This window comes from Anabas testudineus, chromosome 2 (assembly GCF_900324465.2).
Source record: "Anabas testudineus chromosome 2, fAnaTes1.2, whole genome shotgun sequence".
NCBI classification, from domain to species: Eukaryota; Metazoa; Chordata; class Actinopteri; order Anabantiformes; family Anabantidae; genus Anabas; species Anabas testudineus.
In genome coordinates, this window is record NC_046611.1 from 21,293,658 (window position 1) to 21,312,724 (window position 19,067).

Genomic DNA, 19,067 nt, shown 5'->3' on the forward strand with positions numbered 1-19,067 from the left:
CCCTGCTTGTTTTGACAAGGCCTGTATTGTCAGCTCATTAGTGCCACAACTCAATTACATTTGAAGATGATGTGTGATGACAAAATACATTACAATTTTACATTTTAGCTGCAAAGGATTCCCAGTCTAGCCTTCAGTGAGTGTGTTTTATGTTTTTTGTTACCCTCATCACTCAGCAGTCTGCCATGCAAAAACCTTAATAGTACTCTTATTATCACTGCAAAGGAGCACAACTTCTCTGTGTTTGCATACTGTGCACGTTCCTCAGCGGTCATCAAGTGAGCTAAATGCAAGGCTGTAAATTTAAGAAAAAAGCAGCAAGTGTTAAGATCTTAAATTAAGTTAACAGACCAGCTATCGTATTCAAGCAATGTTAGACGTAATGAAATACTGCCAGAGAGCATTCTTTGAGGGTCTTTTTAGTGTAACTTCTTAACCACAGTCACAGAACCGCCTGTCTTGAAAAATACTGCTTATTATATAAACAGGGGCTCTGAAAGTCCAACTCAGTGAGAGTTCAGGAGCTGGGGAGCATCAAACTGTCAGTCACACCTGTCAATCTGTGCTCACATGGCAGGCATCAAAGCCATGTATGAGACCTTAAATCCTAATAATATAATATAATATTATAATAGAGCAAGCATGCAAAAATTACCACAGTACACTTATTATAAGGCCAGGAATAGGAAATTGAGATCATGATATTGTCTCAAAAAATTATTAACTTATATTTCTATAGAGAAGTTGACACCTGGAGTAATTTTAAATACATTACAGTACACAGCACATTAAGATACGTCCACGCTGGTATCCACACGATGTCACAAACACAATAAAAACTTTTCTCAGTTAGCAACTTATTATCGTCATTCTCTGTGGACGCAGTATTTCTCACATTAAATTTAAGTTTATCTTTTCTTCTCTGAGCTCTTCTACTTTTTTGAAGTGGGTAGGGCTCATTTGGGAAACGTGAAGTAACACCAGTTAGGTTTTTGTGATATTTGAGTCAGTGATGCAGATTTGAGGGTTTTATTTTGTAATAAATATTAACACAAATCTGAAAAGCCTTCTCTGCTTCTCTAGTTTTTGCTCCATGCACCTGACACTACTTCCAGAAAACCTTATATTTTTGGGTTATTGGGTGAGTCGGCTCACTGCAAACTTTGCAAAAGCCTCAATCAACGTGTAAGCTCATTTATATAAATGATTGTAGTGACAAATTATTTTAAGGGTTCATTTTGTGTCAGATTCTCCCACTTACCTGTGGACCCATTGGGTATCCTGGATGACACTGGCCCAGTTGACTCTGCTCAGAGGGACTGCTGCTGGCATCAGACTGGACTGAACCGTCACGGGCTCCTGAAGGACACAAGGCAGAAATCCATGTAGAAAAGTAAAAAGAGTAAGCAAAGACTCCACCTTAGATCAACACAGACAACATAAGTAGATAAACACGCAACACAGAGCACGCTCTGATATTACAACACCGAGTGTTGTATACAGCCGAGGAGGACAGTTGGGAAAGGAGGGGAATTTATATTTAAGTGTTTTATCAATAACCACTGTAGCACTGAATAAATTACCAACCAGCGGCAAGGCTCATTGATAGGGGATGATGCATTTTGGCCTAGATTACCTCTGAGAGATAGAGTGCCGCCACAAACACTGGGGCCATATTATTCAGCCATTTACATCACTAAGTATCACTCTCCTAATCCCACACCCCCTCCCTGTGCTGAGCCTGCAGCTACGAGGCACAAGTAGACCTGTTTGCTATGAGGTCAGAGTGGAGCAAAGCAGACAGCGACATGATAATAAGCTTGCTGATGGCTGCAGGGAAAATAAAAGACACCAACAATTGGATATCATAGCAAGCCCTATCTCCCAGAATCTTGCAGCAGGGCACAGAGTATGGACCGCTCTAAAAGGTCCAAAAAGCTGCTTTGACCCTCACCATTCAACCTCAGTGATATTGTTAGGCTTGTAGAGTGCGAAGATGTAAATGTTGCTGAAAGAACCATCAGAAAAATGAAGTTATTGATGGACGAAGAAGTAACTGTAAAACTCACCAAAATTAAAAAATACTTTTATCTGTTTAAAAGAACTGATTGAAATAATTTAAAACAAAGACTTCTTAGATTTCATTCAAGAATAAAAGGTTTCAAAACCAAGTTTTTGTTCCAACAATGTAAAACAAACAGAGAAATACCCTGGATATACAAACTAACCTTAAATTAATTTTTTTTGAGAGTTGAATTTTTTTGCATGGTTCAGGAGATGAATATCTTTTGAATAAGCTGGTGAAGGTGAGGTTATGGTGCTACAGAAGCTGTATCCTCCAATACTATGTACTATTATTAACAAGGAACCCTGTTCTCTTAGTGACAGTTTGTCAGTACAGGGGATAACATCTGCTCACTTATTCATCTCGCTCAGTTGTGCCAATGAAAAACGGTTGTTTAGCTTTAACCTGGGTGAATATACAGTATCTCTGTCTCAAGGCTTTCAAGGAGTTTTATTTGGAGACATCCATAAATAATGTTTTTGTGTAACTTTCTTGTCTTCTCAAAATGTTCTGTTTCATTTTTTGAAATGCTTAAAGTACAAGTCAATCTTGTATTCACAGTAATTTATAGTTTTATTTCTGTGGAAGTCTTATTCAGAGTATAAAGTGGGTTACATTGTGATCCTTGTTACTGTATTTTACTGTGATCTGAAAACAGACCCTGAAAACCTCTAGTACAATATAAGGAATGTGGTTTGACATTAAGAAGCTTTTCAGATAGTGTTGAAATGGTTTTGCTTATTTCACTTTTCCCATTTGTTGCATTTGCTATTTTGTCTGTCTGTGCTCATCTTGCTGGTTTGAATTTAATGGGGCTCACTAATGTCATGTAACTCCATGCAACAATTACAACCCAGCAACATTTGATTCTAAATAGTGGGTGGAGTGTTTGCTTGTGTTGTATGGCCAAGAAAATGTCCCACACAGTCTTGATGAAGTCAAAAGATTAATTTTGAGTTGAAGTGTTTCAAATGAATATGTTGTAAGAATGTATTTTCTGACTATGACCTTTGATTATTGTAGCTGTATTGAATAGTACATACTGTAATAGCAGGATTATTTTCTATTACACAGGGGGGTTAAACATAAATAGAAAAGTTAAATATCTTGTAAAACTATTGGGAAACTGCTAAATGTAAATTTCTATTATTCTTTGCAGACAATACTGTAAAATTGACGTTGATTTAAAAAAACATTAATGTAATCATTTCACAGAAAGGTTATGTGCCATCTGTAATTTAATAAGTTGGACTCTGTTTTGAATGTATGATACAAAACCCCTGACCAAAAGTTCATAAAACATCTTTTTAAATGTACTGTCTCCATAATAAAACAGCTCTTCCCTTGAATAAAGTGGATTTTGTAGATGAAGTCAAGTCAACCATGTGGAAATACGTTTGAAGGCCACAGAACCTTGTTAAACTGCACCGTGTTGGCAATGAATTAAAAAAATGTAATCACATTTCCACTGTAAGATCGATTTTCTTAAATGGAATATCGCAGCTTTTAAATAAAGAATAAAATCCTGATGTATTGTGTCTTTTTATTCACAGATGAATAGGCTTTTTTGTTAAACATACAGGGCATGCAGTGGTTTTCTAGTCCTTTTATAAAAGCTTCATACAAAACGTACTATTGAATAGCCTTGCCAGCAAGATCTCATTGCCTGTCAAGAATATTTATGCATTACATTTAAAACTCCCCTCCGCCAACTAAAATCATTTCATCTTTACATAAAATCCAAATAATTGGTGAATGGCATGACCTAACAAATGAACCTCAAGCATTTGATGGTTGATGTGAAAGCCCAAGGGGGAGCCTGCTTTTCTAGCTGGTTTCTACCTCTGGCTGGCTGGCCCTGCTTCTCGACGAAGGTCCACATCCTCTCGCTTATCAGCCTTGCAATGCAGTGGACATTTTGACAAGCCAGTCTCTTTTCAGCAATTATTTCACCCATTATGGATCACGCTGTGCAGCCCCACCCTGTGCACTCGGTATCTGGAATTAAGATCAATCTGAGTACACAAGACAGACCTTGTGTCTGGCTTACAGTTAAAATAAAGCTACAGATAAAATACAATATCATCATAATGTGTTGTGTAATTTCTAATTTACTTGGAAAACTGGAGAGTGGATATTATGAGGCTACGCATTCTTCTACTGGATTTCATCAGGCATATTGTCTCTAAGCTATTAATTCTCACTTTGGCTTGTATCAGATTAAAGCAGTTTCTTTTTCTCAGACTTGAAACAGTCTGGTTTTAATTTACAGCAACTCAAACTTTCCAACCATCTCAAAGGCAAAGTGTAAATGCAGCTCCTACACTTCAAAAACAATAATAAACCCAACAATGCTACTGAGCAACGTTTATTCCAGTGAATTATCTAATTATCATCATAACAAAGCCAATTAGCTAAATTAAGACTTTATAACAGCATCAATAAGCTGTGGCTCATGACTGTAGTTAAGATATTGGTTGTGAATAATATATTCTATCTAATAAACAGTGCGGGAGACTTACTGACTTACAGCAGTTAGAGTCTGACTTACTAACGATTCCTTGATGCCTTTCATTGCATCATTTCACAATAACTTAGAAAGCTTCATCCCCTTGCAAATATCAGCAACGTTAACACGTTTATCGCAGAGGAGAAAATCAATAATAAATAAATACACATGCACATCTTCCCCCAAAGGATGTGTGTAATTTCTTTAACTAAATAAAATAGCTGACAGGAAAGATACCCAGGGAGTCAATCTTCACTTCTTTTTATTACAAGAATCTTTGTATGTGTTTTGCTTTTCTTTAAAAAATTTGCTTATCGAAGGTGAATGATTCAAAAATGGTTTTCCAGATGAAGATTAATACTGTATACAGGGGAAAAAAGAGAAAATATCTCGATTAAACCTTTCACTAAAGAGAAAGTCCTTTGATACTGTGATTATACCCAGGTCACACAATGGGTAAAATGAAATGAATGGATGTATTGATGTGAGAAGAGATGAAAGAAGAGGCCAAACGGATGAAAGAACGTGCGAAGCACATTCAATATAGCTTTACATTTATGTAGGACATTCACGCGTTATCACAGTTTTGAATTTCCTGGGCAGTTTAATTGCTTTTGTAACAGTACAAGTGTCTTTAAATTCCATCTTCATTCTAAAAAACAAAAACACTTTAGCTCTTAAGATGTGCAAACTTTATGTTCTTCGTGGCCTTGACTGACAATTTAATTCCAAACTTATTCTGAGGTGAAATTATGGGATATTGGGGGGGGGGGGGGGGGGGGGGGGGGATGGACTTACTGTTACCGCCACTTTATTAGGTACACCTGTATAATCTAATGTAATACAAAACAGCAGCTCTGCCATGAATTCTATTTTTACAAGGTTGTAATTTCCCAATTTTGTTGAAACGTGATAATTCTACTGTGTTTATAATGGAGGTCGTAGTGAGTGGTGGAGTCATACTGGAGTGCATTATATTGCGAGGTGTTTCTAATGTCCCCCTATAATTTAAATAGGGTGGCCAAAACATGATGAATAATAAAAATCTAGTAGAATGATCACCTGTCTGACAGTTTTAACAGGAAGTGAGAAATCCTAAACTTGGAAAAGTAGAATTCCTTTTTGTTGGACAGCATCAGATTGTACAGGTGTACCTAATAAAGAGGCCAGCGAGTATACGTCATGGACATATTGCTGATATCCACCACTATATAAATTCTCTTTCATTGATCACCAAAGTGGCCTCTGGAGAGCGACTTTCAATGCCACACAAGGCAGAGGGCCTCTGTGTGCTGTGTGAGTGTTGGAGGGGGGCAAAGAGCTATATTTATTTGACTTCATTCTGTCTGTCTTAATGCAGGGTGCCCTAAGGACTACACCACAAAACAATTAGCCTGGATTTCATAAAGCAATCAGCATGCCACCTTGTCTAATGCAACCGCTTCATACATTGACAGTCTGAATAAAATGGGTGTTATTGAAAGCTTTGTGTTCATGTTAGCTTTCGCCTCAGTGCATTTATGAATCAATTTTTGCCCATAAAAGAAGCTTTAACACTTAAGCTATTTTAGTGGAAATGCATTATGTAAGTTGTCAAATGTACGAGAGAGGGCTGGTAACGATTCAGGCTATTCAGAATGAACAGCCAACCCCCATTTTTATAATGGTCCTTTTGAAAATGTCTGGCTGAGTGCATGTGTTCGCTATTAAGATGTTGTCAATCATCTTGCCACTGAAATCTAATCCATGGAAAATAATTTCACATGTGAACACATTTAAAAAGGCTCAAGATTATAAGTTAATTAGATTTTTAATTGTTATCCAGAGAGGAACTGTTGCAGCAATGTATAAATATTCAAAATGATTATATGATTTTCATGCTCAAATATGCTGTGGGTTCAGAGAGTTTATGTTGGACAGGGATCTGTGGGCTGTTAAAGCAAAAAGGATGGACCCAGATGGACAACAAGCCACATCATACAAGAGGTTTAATTCTATCAATACTCAACCAATTGTCCTAGATTGTTTGACCATTGATTTTGTTAACACCACTTGTGGTAAGCTAATGTGGCAGAGAGAGCTGAGAGAGAACGAACCGTAGAACAACAGACTAGTCCACGCTCTTTTCACTATCTAAAGCAGCCTGGAAAAAGTCTGAAAACTAATATTACACACTCGGCATAGTGCGGTATAGAAAAGAGCAGCCCATAACATGCAGTGCAGGCTTTATAGTGATTTACTTAACTCCTTGTAGAATGCAAGAGAGCCAAAATCACCAGTGATTTAGCTCAGGGTTTCATTACTCCCACCAAAGCCCTCAACAATAACACAGGGCATAATCTGCTGCCAATAACTCCAGGTGCTCTTAGTTAGATGGCTCCCTCTGGACCAGCAGGGAAGTAATACTCTGTTTAGAGGCTGGGGTGGAGAAGCTGCTAGGGATAGGTCAATAGTGTTTCTGGGGATAGGAAATCACCAGAGACTGACTTTTGAGTGGCTGCCTGTAACACTATTAGCTACATTATGGCTACTGCTGCTGCTAGGAGAGCTGTCATTTCCTTAATTAAGAGCCCGGCGCAGGGGCAAGAGGGAGAAGAGGCCACAGCAATCTCTCCGGGTCTCCAACATTAAAGCCTGATTCCTCATCATGCAAGGGCGCAGAACTTACAGAGGAAAAAAGAGAGAAAAAATCTATCTCATTCATTATTTTGGCAATGAGTGGCATTATGGAGTTAAGGAATTACATAGGAGGCAGTGCCGTGGAGTGTGCCGAACAGAAAGGATTTTACACCTCAGCAGCTCAGCGGTTATTTCTGAGGTGATTGTTAAGTCACAGGCAGAGAGGGGAAGACTGCGAGGACAGAAGAAGAAGAGGAGACAGACAAGAAATGGATACGATGAAGTAAGAGATGTCCCCACCAGAAGGTTTTAAATGTAAACAACAGAAAATAGTACACTTCAGTTTGGAGACATAAGCTGCCATTTCTGCTGAATGGTGGGAGAATCTGCATGCAAACAATGCTTAAAGCAGTAAGAGCCCACAGCTCCAACACTTATGCTCTCACTTTTGGCCACAGGTCTTCACCAAAAGGCTCTCTGACATGAGAGTGCTCTGCTCCACAGCTCTTACCTGTCTCTCCTTTGATGCTGGAGTGGAGATGGAAGCAGCACAAACACAAGAGGGTCCAGAGGGAGGTAAATTGGTGAGAAGAGGCAATGCCCATTGCAAAGGTCAAGAAGGAATGATGGTGTGATGAAGGGAGGACAGTGGAGAAGGGAAGAGCAATGGAGGAGGACAAGGAGGAGAGAGGAGGGCTTTTGTGTTGCATCCTCACGGGGGATACTTTGCACATGAGCACATCTGTTGTGGAACGTCCTCCTTATTCTCAAAGCAATGTCACCCTGATTAGCTCAGGGTTGAAAGAGGCAAATAACAATCCGAATGATTTTTCATCCTTTTACAGCCATCCGTGAAGGCGGGACGTTGTGATGAGGACTAGCTTTAGAGAGCTCTAAGCCTTTTAGGAGATGCTTGCTTCACTATTGCTCCTCCTCCTAAATTACCTAAATGATATTTGCTGTAAATAGGATTCTGCAGCCTACAACCCTGAGCTGAAAAAAGGCCTTTCTCTCACTCTGTGTTTTGTCTGTCTACTTTGTCTCTATATAAACAGAAGGATCTGAGTAGAGCTGAACTTGATGTAAATCAATCAGTGATGATACATATTATTATGTACATAAGTTCATTTTCAAGCAAAACGTTTTAATGTGAAGGTAAGGAGATTTTTTCTTTTGGAAATATTTAAACTTTGGGTTGTTGTTCAGACAAAGCATTTGAATGTTTTGTTCTGTGAATTAGGGGTTGATGAATCTAGATAATCATCAGCAGATGAATAGATAACAAAAATAATTAATTAGGAATAATTAATAATTCATTTAAATTTCACAGTCAGTATTAATTTATACATCTTCTATGACTAATGCTGAAATGATAATAGAACTATTGTATTAATTAGTTGAGAGAAAATTAACCAGCTGATTTTGACAATTAATTTAACATCTAAATAAAAATGTGACTATTTTCTTCTTTTCTGTGTTTTAAAGCAATGTTAATATTTTAGTTTTAAAATATTGTTGGTTCTATTTAAAACAACCTTAGCTGCTGTGAAGTTGTGACCAAGATTTCTGCTGCTACATCCCATAGACTCGATAATTAATCAGATAACAGTTTAATGAATTGACAATGTTAAAATTAGATTATGCATCTCTAGTCTCTTCAAACTGTGATCATTTTAATAACAAGGGCCTTTTTGATTATTGCCCACTTGCTGTAGAAGTAGCCGGTGGAGTGTGAGGGCAGTCCAGCATGCAGCGTGTATGTTTGTGTGCGTCTGCACGGGGGGCTAGACACCCACATGTCATGGCTGACACATCAGCCTGGACCCCGCAGGCTATCCGGCACAAATGCTGCCTGTGTCCCACTTTCTACCCCTTGCCCCTCAAAGCGTCCTATCGTCCCCCCTCCTCACCCGTTCCTTCTGTCACTGAGCTATAATAACAATGGATCACACCAGTGCTGCAACACAGGCTCAATCACTGTAGGATAACATCAGGTGATACAGGCTGCACAAGAGTATATCTTACCTCCACTGAACCTGAGCTAAACGGACTTTATCTAGAAATGAGTTTATCTGAGAAAAGTCCTGCATTAGTCGTTACTGTAAGCCCCTGTTGAGGTGATAGTTACAGAACTGAGTGGGTACAGGTAGAAACAAGCAAATAATCATGTAGCTAAAATACACTCCACCTCACCCCAAGCCTTCCCTCCCAGCACATTATTCTGGTGGAGCAGACAAATAGTGGAAGGAGGGACATCAGGAAATAGTATTGCTTTGAAGCCCATAACTCTATTCTGGAGAAAAGAAGCATCACAGTGTTATTCCACATCCTCAGATATAAAGGAAAAAAACATAATAACTTCTCGATAGCCTGGATCTCCACTGCCCTATATGCTCCCCCCCTCCATCCGCCCACACCCCTGCCTCATCCACCATACACCCACTTCTCCTGCCTCAATCTTTGGTTTCAAAGGAAGCGAATCAGCCAGAAGGACAGAAGGTTATGCATTAGTACTGGTCATTGCTCAAAGAGCGAGCGTTATAAATAATAAAGGCTTGTGAAGGACACAAGGGCTGTGGGATGCATCTCTGGTTCACGCCACACAAGTCAAAGACAAGACTGTAATTTCTATTCCGAAAATGTGACCCTTGCAGCTTCAATTACATCTCAACAACACCAACCGTGTCCGTGCCAGGAGATGTGATGCCTCTTTGTTAGCTCTACATGAAAGGCTTATTGATATTGGTTATGGAGTGCATGCTACACAACATGTAAGTTCTCCTCTGAAAATGATTTCCCAACTTAAAGAAAGTGTATAACTAGAATAAGTGCATATTGAAATTCAATTTATTTTCTCCACCGCTGCCCACCTGCAGAACTTGTAACATGTTTTTCTTTGTAAAACCTTCTAGTCAAGACAAAAATAATCTTTTTAACTTAAAAAACAAAACAAACAAAAAAAAACAATAGGGAGAATTACATTGTCAATTATTTTTAAGTTCTATGTGTTGCTGAAAGTCATTTCTGCACAAGCAAGCATCCACAAAACCTGATGACCTTTGCTGTTGTTTACGTTGAAAACAAGAAGTCTTCCTTGTGCTCATCCTCCTCCCCTGTCCTTCATGCCACGCAGAGACTGAGCTGCTGCAGCCATGGGCACTACAAGCACATTAGCAAATGTATTACACTTGCTTTATAGGCATGCATTAAGCTTGTTTTCAAGTTTGCATAGACATCTGGAATCCCCATAATGAGATCCACCTCCTGGGGAGAGACTTGTTCCCCCTCTGTCTCCTTTATCCACTCTTATTTACTCAGCGTGGCCCGTTCAATACTGAGTTTGCACCGCTTTATTACTTAACCCCACCACACAACATTATGAGGCTCTTTGCATCAGCAAGCAGCCTATCCCACCATGCACCCTGCTCACTAAGCTGATTACACAAAAATAATAAGAACCCCTGCCTACAGCAGTGTGTTTATGTGCATGTCTACATATGTGTATGAATTTGCAGCAGGAAGATGTGCAAAGGAGAACTGAGAAGGGATGAGTAGTTTTGTCCCATACCTACACTATATTATAGTACAAGGCACTATAGTATACTTAGATAGAAGTAAATTTACTTTACCATTTTGTAGCATTAAAAATTAATAAATATTTAGAGAGAGTGTGAAATCAAACTAAGTCAATCAAAGTAAAACTGCAACTTTGGAAAGATAATGAAAGATGATGGTGAGTGACATGTTGAATTGAACAAATCAAACTAATTTCACTAATCCAGCAATAAATCTGACTGTGAGGGAAGCCTGTAAAAACATAAAAACAAGGTGCAGCATTACAGCAGATGTGGCATTTGGGGTGAACTTTTTGTGCTGAATGACCTCCAATACCAGGAATCAATGAAAAGATTCATTTTGTTCTTTTGGGGAGGGGGGTCTCTAGGTGACCTTTGTGAAAATGTCCCACCATTTTGGCAGAATCCGTATAAGTGCAGACCATTTCATGTAGACAGTAAGTGTATGAAATGAGTGCTCCTGTCGTTCCAGCCTGGCTCTCTTTGACAGCATGATGATAGAAGCGTCACATCCTTGGGAGAGTAAATGCAAACTGACAAGAGATGAGCCTTTGGTTGCTGAATATAATACGGAATTGTGCTCTGAGTGTCTTATTATCTTGTCTGTTGATGTCTGAAAGGGGGAGATTTGCTTGAGAAGAGAAGACAGAAACTGTATGCATCCAACACCATCTCGTCCTTTGAAAAAAAAAATTGCTTGCCCTACTAACCACAGCTTTCCCACCTAATGTCCACTTCTACTTGGAATAAATACAAGGCGGCAGGATGTTTGTGGTGCCTCGTAGCCCCTGTTAGCTGAAGTGGAAGACTATTTGCACAGGCAAGCTTTTAGGAGAAGAACAGCCCTTTCACCACATGCTTACTTCAGTGGTGGAGAAGGTGGACAATTTACTGTAGACAAACATGACCGCTACTGTCATTGTCTCCCAGTGACTTCTCCGTCTCACACAAACTCTTAGACACAGTATTAAAGCACTAAAGCTAAAGCCAGAGTCATAGACTCTGAAGGGAACACTCTTTTAATATAAAATATAAACACACAGCACGTATGTGCATCTCAAAGCAGACGTAAAAAAGAAGTTTAAATAGTGTTTTATTTATAAAGGTAATCTGCCAGAAAATGTTGTAAATATGATGTCACTGTGTCCAAAAAAGACATCTTGTATTGCTCTATGTATTTTCTGGGCTCTTTACCTGTAGGTTGTTCTCATGCGGAGGAGACTAGTCTCACAACAGTTTTAAACTTGACTCAAAACATGTACACTTTGAGTTAGTTGTGTTATGAATACACTGTACACACAGGGTGTCACAAAACTATTCTGACTGTATTTCTAGGAATTTACAATTTGGAAATTATATCTGAACATGATTTCCTTGAAAAGTATTAGTCTGTGCTGTTTTAACATGCAGGTGATAAGCATGTAGTGAGCATCTGTCAATCATGAAATCTTAGCATTCTATCAGAGTAAATTCACCATAAACAGAACAAAGTACTTCATTTTTCTGTCTTTTGAAACTTGCAAGTTCAAAATATACCTTAATCATGGGCTTCTTCACCACAGTGCAGGTAAAATGACTCAGTGACTTAATGTTGTGGCTTCTGCTGCTTTATTGCAAAACCTAAAGCAAATGTAACTCAAATAATATATAATCCCACATATAAACCATAGCTAAAGATAAATATTGTCTAAAATGTTTGCTTTTATAAATTGCATTACTTCTCAGTGTGTAGAAATTCATTTAATTAAAAAGTCAGTCATTTAAGAAACCAGGATAAATCACTTATTTTAGAGCGGTTTCCTAGACCTAACCCAGAGCAACTGACATAATCCATCAGGTGCAGGTAAAAATTTTAAAAATATCACAAATATTTGAGATATTTAAGAAATATATTTCAATCTTAGCTCAACAGTAGAGGGTAATGTATTAATGCCTAAACAAAGTGACCAATCACTAACACGAGCTCTTTCCTTTAATTCTGGAGGAGTTTAGCGAGATGTACATAATGAAGTAGTCTCGCTTCAACCACCTCACTCTCTCTCTTCCTTCCTATCTCCTCAACTAGAATACACAACTGTGCCACATCTCCTCGCTGGTCCCTGCCTCTTTCCCTGACAGGTCATGTGGGCAGCTATTCCTGAACCAAACCTGCTGCTGGCACAGCCCTGGGCACTGCCACCAGGCAAACAGAAGCTATCCCCAACTAAAATTCTCAAGTTACACAGCGGCGACTCTGAACCAGCCACATGCAGAATGACGACATGCCAACAGCAAACACCAACAACTAAACATACATGGTTGCCAGAAATCCCTAATGTGTTTAAGAAGCTAAAGGGCTAAGTAATTTCTCACTGACAAAGATGCAATAGTAATAAATTATATTAGCTTTGAATATGAATAAACAGTAAATCATTTAACAACATTTAAGTGTGCATGCACTGAGAAAAAATAAGACAAGCAAAAGGCTGATGGATTCAGATGGAGACTGATCAGAAAGGAAGAAAGAGGGAGAGACTTGATGCTTATTAAACCAAATTGCAACACTTTTGAGACAAATCCTGCAGTGCACAGTCCTTGTTTAGAAGCCTCTAGCCCCAGGTTATTCTTGAAATAAGGATTTAAAAGACAACTGAACTCTCGCTGATTAGGTTTGAGAACAAGATTCGGCTATCCCTCCTCCAAATTCTCATTTTATTTTGTTCAGAAATGTTTGGCAAACTCCCTCTACAGGCACTTTGCTATCCTCTCTATCTCTTCACTGGAACCCCACACACACACAGGCGCGCACGCACGCATACACACACACACACACACACACACACACACACACACACACACACACACACACACACACACACACACACACACACACACACACACACACACACACACACATACCCACTGAGAGGGTTATTTAGAGATTCACATACTAATTTCCCTTTGACAACTCTGATTTAAATTAGAACAAATAAACAATAAATAAATGTGCCAAACTCTCACACAAATACTTGCACAGTTTAACTCAGACATGGTGGAATAAGCAGTAAAGACACGACAGTTTGTATAAATATTCAAAACCAACATCTAAAGCCACTTGTCCCCTTGCAAAAGGGCAAATGAAGACATAATGTTAAGAAGTTAAATCAGCTCTCTTCAAGAGGTCCTACAAAGTTTTTAGTATATTATTTAGAATGATCTCTAAAAAGGTTTCTACTGAAATTAAGCAAATAAAAACAAAGCCTTGGAAATACTACTAGTTAGTGGAGATGAATACATTCTACAAATACTAAGGATAGCAGCATACAATTTCCCTGAATTTAAATATATACATTAAAGTTTAAATTCTGTTTTCTATTTATCACAAGAACAAATGTGTTAAACTGTTAAACTACTGCAGCAGACATTATAATTTGATGTACAGTAAATAATAATGCTCACTTTATAATTATTTCTAATTCTAATGATTATAAAATCTCTCTAAAGAAAACATCTCAAGACGAGAATAACTTTAAGGCTACATTACCTTTCTCATCACAACAAATAATTAGAAAATGTGATAAATGCTAATTTATATCATTATGCTTAGTGATCCACAATGAGGCACAGTGATTGAATTAGTCCACATGACTGGAACAACTCATAATAAAAACACACTTATTTAGACACAACCAAAATAGAGTATGAACACTCAATTAATTAGATGACTGCTAAAATAATGAGGCATGCTGATAAAGAAATGGGGTAATTTTGAAGATCATTTGCAATAAAAGATGCCAAAAGAATTAATTGAATAAGCCAAAAATAAATAATTACAAAGAGAGAAGTCTCTGCAATAATCTAAAAACAATAATATTATATCAGATGTGCTGACGGTAACTATAATATGTGCTATAATGCTGAGGTTTTAATTTCAGCAAACACTGAGTTAGAATTCATCTGCACGCATTTCTTTTTATTCGATCAATATTTAAATAATGTATATATACTATATTCTCTTATGGATTTAAAAAATAAGTAAAAACAATTTACCTAACACCACCAGGGTCATGAATGTGTGTTTGAAATATCCTGACAATTAGATTTTTAGGAGAGAGTTAAACTTTCAGATAAAGGAGTTTCATGCACAGCTGTTGCTACAAAACACAGAACACTAAAGTATCAATAACGTATTTATACTTTTATTATTGCAATTAGGAAAGAACTGCATCTTTATACGTAAAATGTCTTTTGAAGTTATTAAAGTTTTAATGGCATCAGACGTTTAACTAACAGTCTCTTCTACAAATGAATGAACAATACAATATGAAGAAATATGGAGTCTGAAGGTGCATAAAGCATCTCAAGAACAATTTACTATTCAACAATATCATTTTTACACTGACATATCTAAATGCTAAAAGAACCAAAGACTGTCTTGCTCATTGCACTTAAACTTAGTTTGTTTCCTGACACTGCTGACACCTGTCCCAGCACTGGAATTCCTCTGTTTTCACCTCACCGCTGCTCAAACCAGAGCTCAGTTAGCAGCTTTATGAAGGAGACGGGACAAACAGGAGGAGTGAGCCGACTCACCGTACAGCTTGTTGGGAGTGCCCTCTCTGTCCGTGGCCTCGGAGGGTAGGAGCAGGGGCTCGTCGTTCAGATCACTGTCTGGGGTGGCCGCTTTGTCGTCCGCTCGGAGTTCTGCCGCGCTCATGTCGCTGCGCAGGGAGAGCAGCGGCTTGCTCAGCTGCCCTGTAATCATTGGATCCCGGAGGGAGCTGTGAGCCCAGGTGGGAAACAAGGAGGAGAAAAAAAAAAGAGAAAACACCCCTGGTTAGATGTGTTTCAGCGTCTCACCTCACCAGCTCCTTCACTATGTCTCTACCCACTCTGTTTCTACCCAGCTTCTCCTTTCTATCGCTCACTCATCACTCTCCCTCTCTCTCCTGCTCCCTCCCTCTCTAGCTCTCTCTTTTATCTGACGCTGGTGCTACCCCGCTGATACTGCCGGCTGCTGCCTGGTGAAGAACTGTTACGGATCGCGTGGCTTTACCATTATACCCTGCAGTCCTAAAACGGTGATACATCCATCTCCATGGGCTCATTACTACCTGACATGTGCCTCATCTTCAGCAAACACTCAGCTGACAGCAGGCATACAGAGATACAAAGAGGTCCATGGGCTGTGTGCTGATAAGTAAATGAAACAGGTCTAATTCTACATCCAAAAAGACAATATGAAGGAAAATACACACCAGCGATTACATCAATTTTCACATACTTGGGGACACAACATGAGATCAAAGGTGACATCTTGCAGCAGAAAGGCAGCAGAGAACCAACATGAACTTAAGGCCTGATATAAATGAGAGATGATGTCACTATTGTTCCCAAATTTTTCTCCCAATTATTTTCATTTTTTGTCTACACTTAGAAATAAGGATAAAGTGCAAATACAGTACGTGACATGATTTGAGTATTATCTGTGAAAACGTCTTGGAATAAAACGTATTCTGCAGAGAGAAAAATTAAAAACATTGTTTGAAAATATACAAAACTTAAGTTTAGGAACATGTCATACTGACATTGAGATATTTTCACTCTAAAGAAATTCAACTCACGCAATTAATGGAATAAACATTTTCTATAGATTTTTTTACTTTTACAAATAGTAAAGGTTTCCTAGAAAGAAAAAGAACAAATTGCTCTTACCTAAACAAAGCCTCAGAAGAAAACAGTCAAAAAACTAAACAAAACAGTTTTCAGGAAGTCCAAATTAACGTCCAAAAGTCAGTCGAACAGCAGCCAAATCATGCCACCTTAATGCAGAGAGCAGCTAGTTCATGCTTTCTACTGAACAAGAAGCAGTCTCCTCAACCTTCATGTATCTGAATGCCCACCACAGGTTCAAGCCTGAGGTTGCTTCCTAAGACAAGCACTGAAGATGTCACCTCCTCCCTCCCTCTCTCTCCCTCACACACACACACACACACACGCTCTCTCTCTCCCTCCTGCCTTCACTCCTTCTGTCTCTTCCCCCTTGTGTCTTCTGACTGGAGAGCTCCTCAGACAGTGTTCACCCAACCTCAGGCTCTGAGACACAGACACGGAGCAGCAGGCCCTCTTCCTTATGTATGAATCAAGTCCAGCCTAAATATGTCTAAGCAAAGGGCAGGTGACCAGCACATACAGTCAAGGCACAGAAAGGATAAAGGATGGTGAGTCTTATCTTGCCCGTGCACCCATCAACACCATCACCCCCCTCCGCAACCACACACTTTTATCAGGGTGGTCGATGAGTTCCTGCCCAGAGGGGCCTTTTTAATGTTCTCATCACGGGAATCAGCCCTCCTTGATATGACACATGATAATCTATGAAAATGTTAATCAATAGAAATAGTTTAAGCTGTCATTAAATACGCGAGGCGCCTGGTCAATACTTATATCTGTGGTAACAATGTCACTAGTCATCAGGGCTTCATTTGTGGAGCACTTAAATGTGGGATACTGCGCATCAATGCATCTCTCTGCCCGCCGAGGTAAACACATTTTCCCCTCTGTCTGAGCCTGGCCACACTCTGCATGCATTTGGGTCCACCCCCACCTCCTACCTCCTCTCCTTTGAGTTGCTTGATAGGTCCACTGGAGGGCAAAATTAATACCTAATTGAATCTTGCAGTCATCAAAATAATCAATAGTTTTTTATTATTTATTCTTCACAGTCTGTTGACTGTTTGAAAGCTCAGAGGGACAGCGGAGAGCACAGGCAGCCCTGAAATTTCTACCGTTTCACAATGTAATTTTCACTGGGGCATGAGAGTTTGCAAGACCTATAAAAAATGAGAGCAGTGGTTTTTGTTAGGAGGTGGTAGAAAAAATAAAGGAAAAATGGGAATCTTTGCCCCAGCAGCTACGATGAAAAATAGAATAAACAAGATACTGACACTTCAGAGAAGGGCAGGATCCTTTCTGTCCATCCCTCCATCTTTTTCCCTTTCCCCTTTTCTCCTTATTTCATCATATCAGGAGTGTGGCGGTACCTCTCTAATGCTGGCATTTCTCTTCCTGACAGACTCCAAACAAGTGCTTGGAATGAGATCAGAGCTCTAATCTTCCCCTGGCCTCTGAAGCTCAGGGATACGAGGGCCAACACATCTCTCACCATCTTACACGGCTGTTAATTACTTCATTTCAAAACAGCTAGCTTTGCCTATTTTCCATCATGTCATCAAATTGGGTGTGTTTATTAATTCAAAGGCAGGGAGTAATGTAATTACACTTAATGGGATAACTTCAATCTCATTGTAAAAATCCCCAATAAAAAGGGATATTTCAAAGGGATATAATAAAATTATCATAAGAAATTAGATTACAGATTCTAAGCAGTGGATGTGCAACGGATTAGCTTCATTTTGAAAGGAGACTTCAGACCGTTGATTGAAGCATTAATTTGAGTTTGTGAATATGTGTGTGTAGGAGGGTTGGGGGGAGCGGACATCTGGGAGGAGGTTTGTCTCATTTGGGCTCTGTTCAGTCTGGAACAGCTCTCAGGAACAGGTTGCAGAAACAAGAAAAAGCACTTGATCCCGCCATCTGCCTGCCACTCACCAAACACCTCTAGTGGCTGGAGAATCAGTAGTTGGCAGAGAGTCCTGAGCATCATCAGATATCCATGCTAATAGCTAATGGTCTTACCAGTGCTGCCCCAGGGTGAGGGTTTCCACATGAGACCAGTACGCTCCACTCCAATGCACAAGGCTCCTGTGGTTACTGAAGAGAAAAAAAGAATAATTACTACTCATCATAACTATAGTTACAGTATGTTTAGTTATTCAGGGTATTTAACATCATATGATGTATATTTTCCAAACCTGTGTACAGTCAACCAACATACATAAATCATACAGTACTGTTTTACAATGTTTTAACAACATGATAATTCATCAATTAAAAGCAATTAATTCATCTACAGAAATTGGATGAGCACCTATTTTGATATTAGCAAAAACATCCTTGTCTATTTTCTGTCATAGAAAACATATTTGATAGTAAAGTGAATATTTTTGGGTTGCTCAAATAAAATTAAGTATAAGTATTACCTTAGACTGTAGGACATTATGACTTTACCCATTTTTGTACACTTTACAGGTTTAACAGAAACAATGGTTGTTAGTAGATATAAAACTTTCTGTCACATACATTCACAGTGGAACAAGACAAAGATGTAACACATATATTTTTTAGTCTGTACTTGTCTTACTGTTACAGACAAATGAAAAAGAAAAGAAATAAAGACTAGAATTTGAACACAGTTCTA

General features: G+C 38.9%; 1 protein-coding gene across 1 annotated transcript in view; it reads right to left on the bottom strand.

Annotated features, from left to right (window-relative positions):
- pou6f2 (POU class 6 homeobox 2) overlaps nucleotides 1-18,488 on the bottom strand; it is a 64,014-nt gene extending 45,526 nt beyond the window's left edge. The window contains exons 1-3 of the mRNA XM_026363857.1: nucleotides 18,446-18,488; nucleotides 15,341-15,528; nucleotides 1,262-1,359 (exon numbers count right to left, since the gene is read on the bottom strand). Coding sequence (XP_026219642.1) covers nucleotides 1,262-1,359; nucleotides 15,341-15,512 — 270 coding nt within the window. The 5' untranslated portion in view covers nucleotides 15,513-15,528; nucleotides 18,446-18,488. The remainder of the gene's footprint in view (nucleotides 1-1,261; nucleotides 1,360-15,340; nucleotides 15,529-18,445) is intronic.
- Between the last annotated feature and the right edge of the window lie 579 nt (nucleotides 18,489-19,067).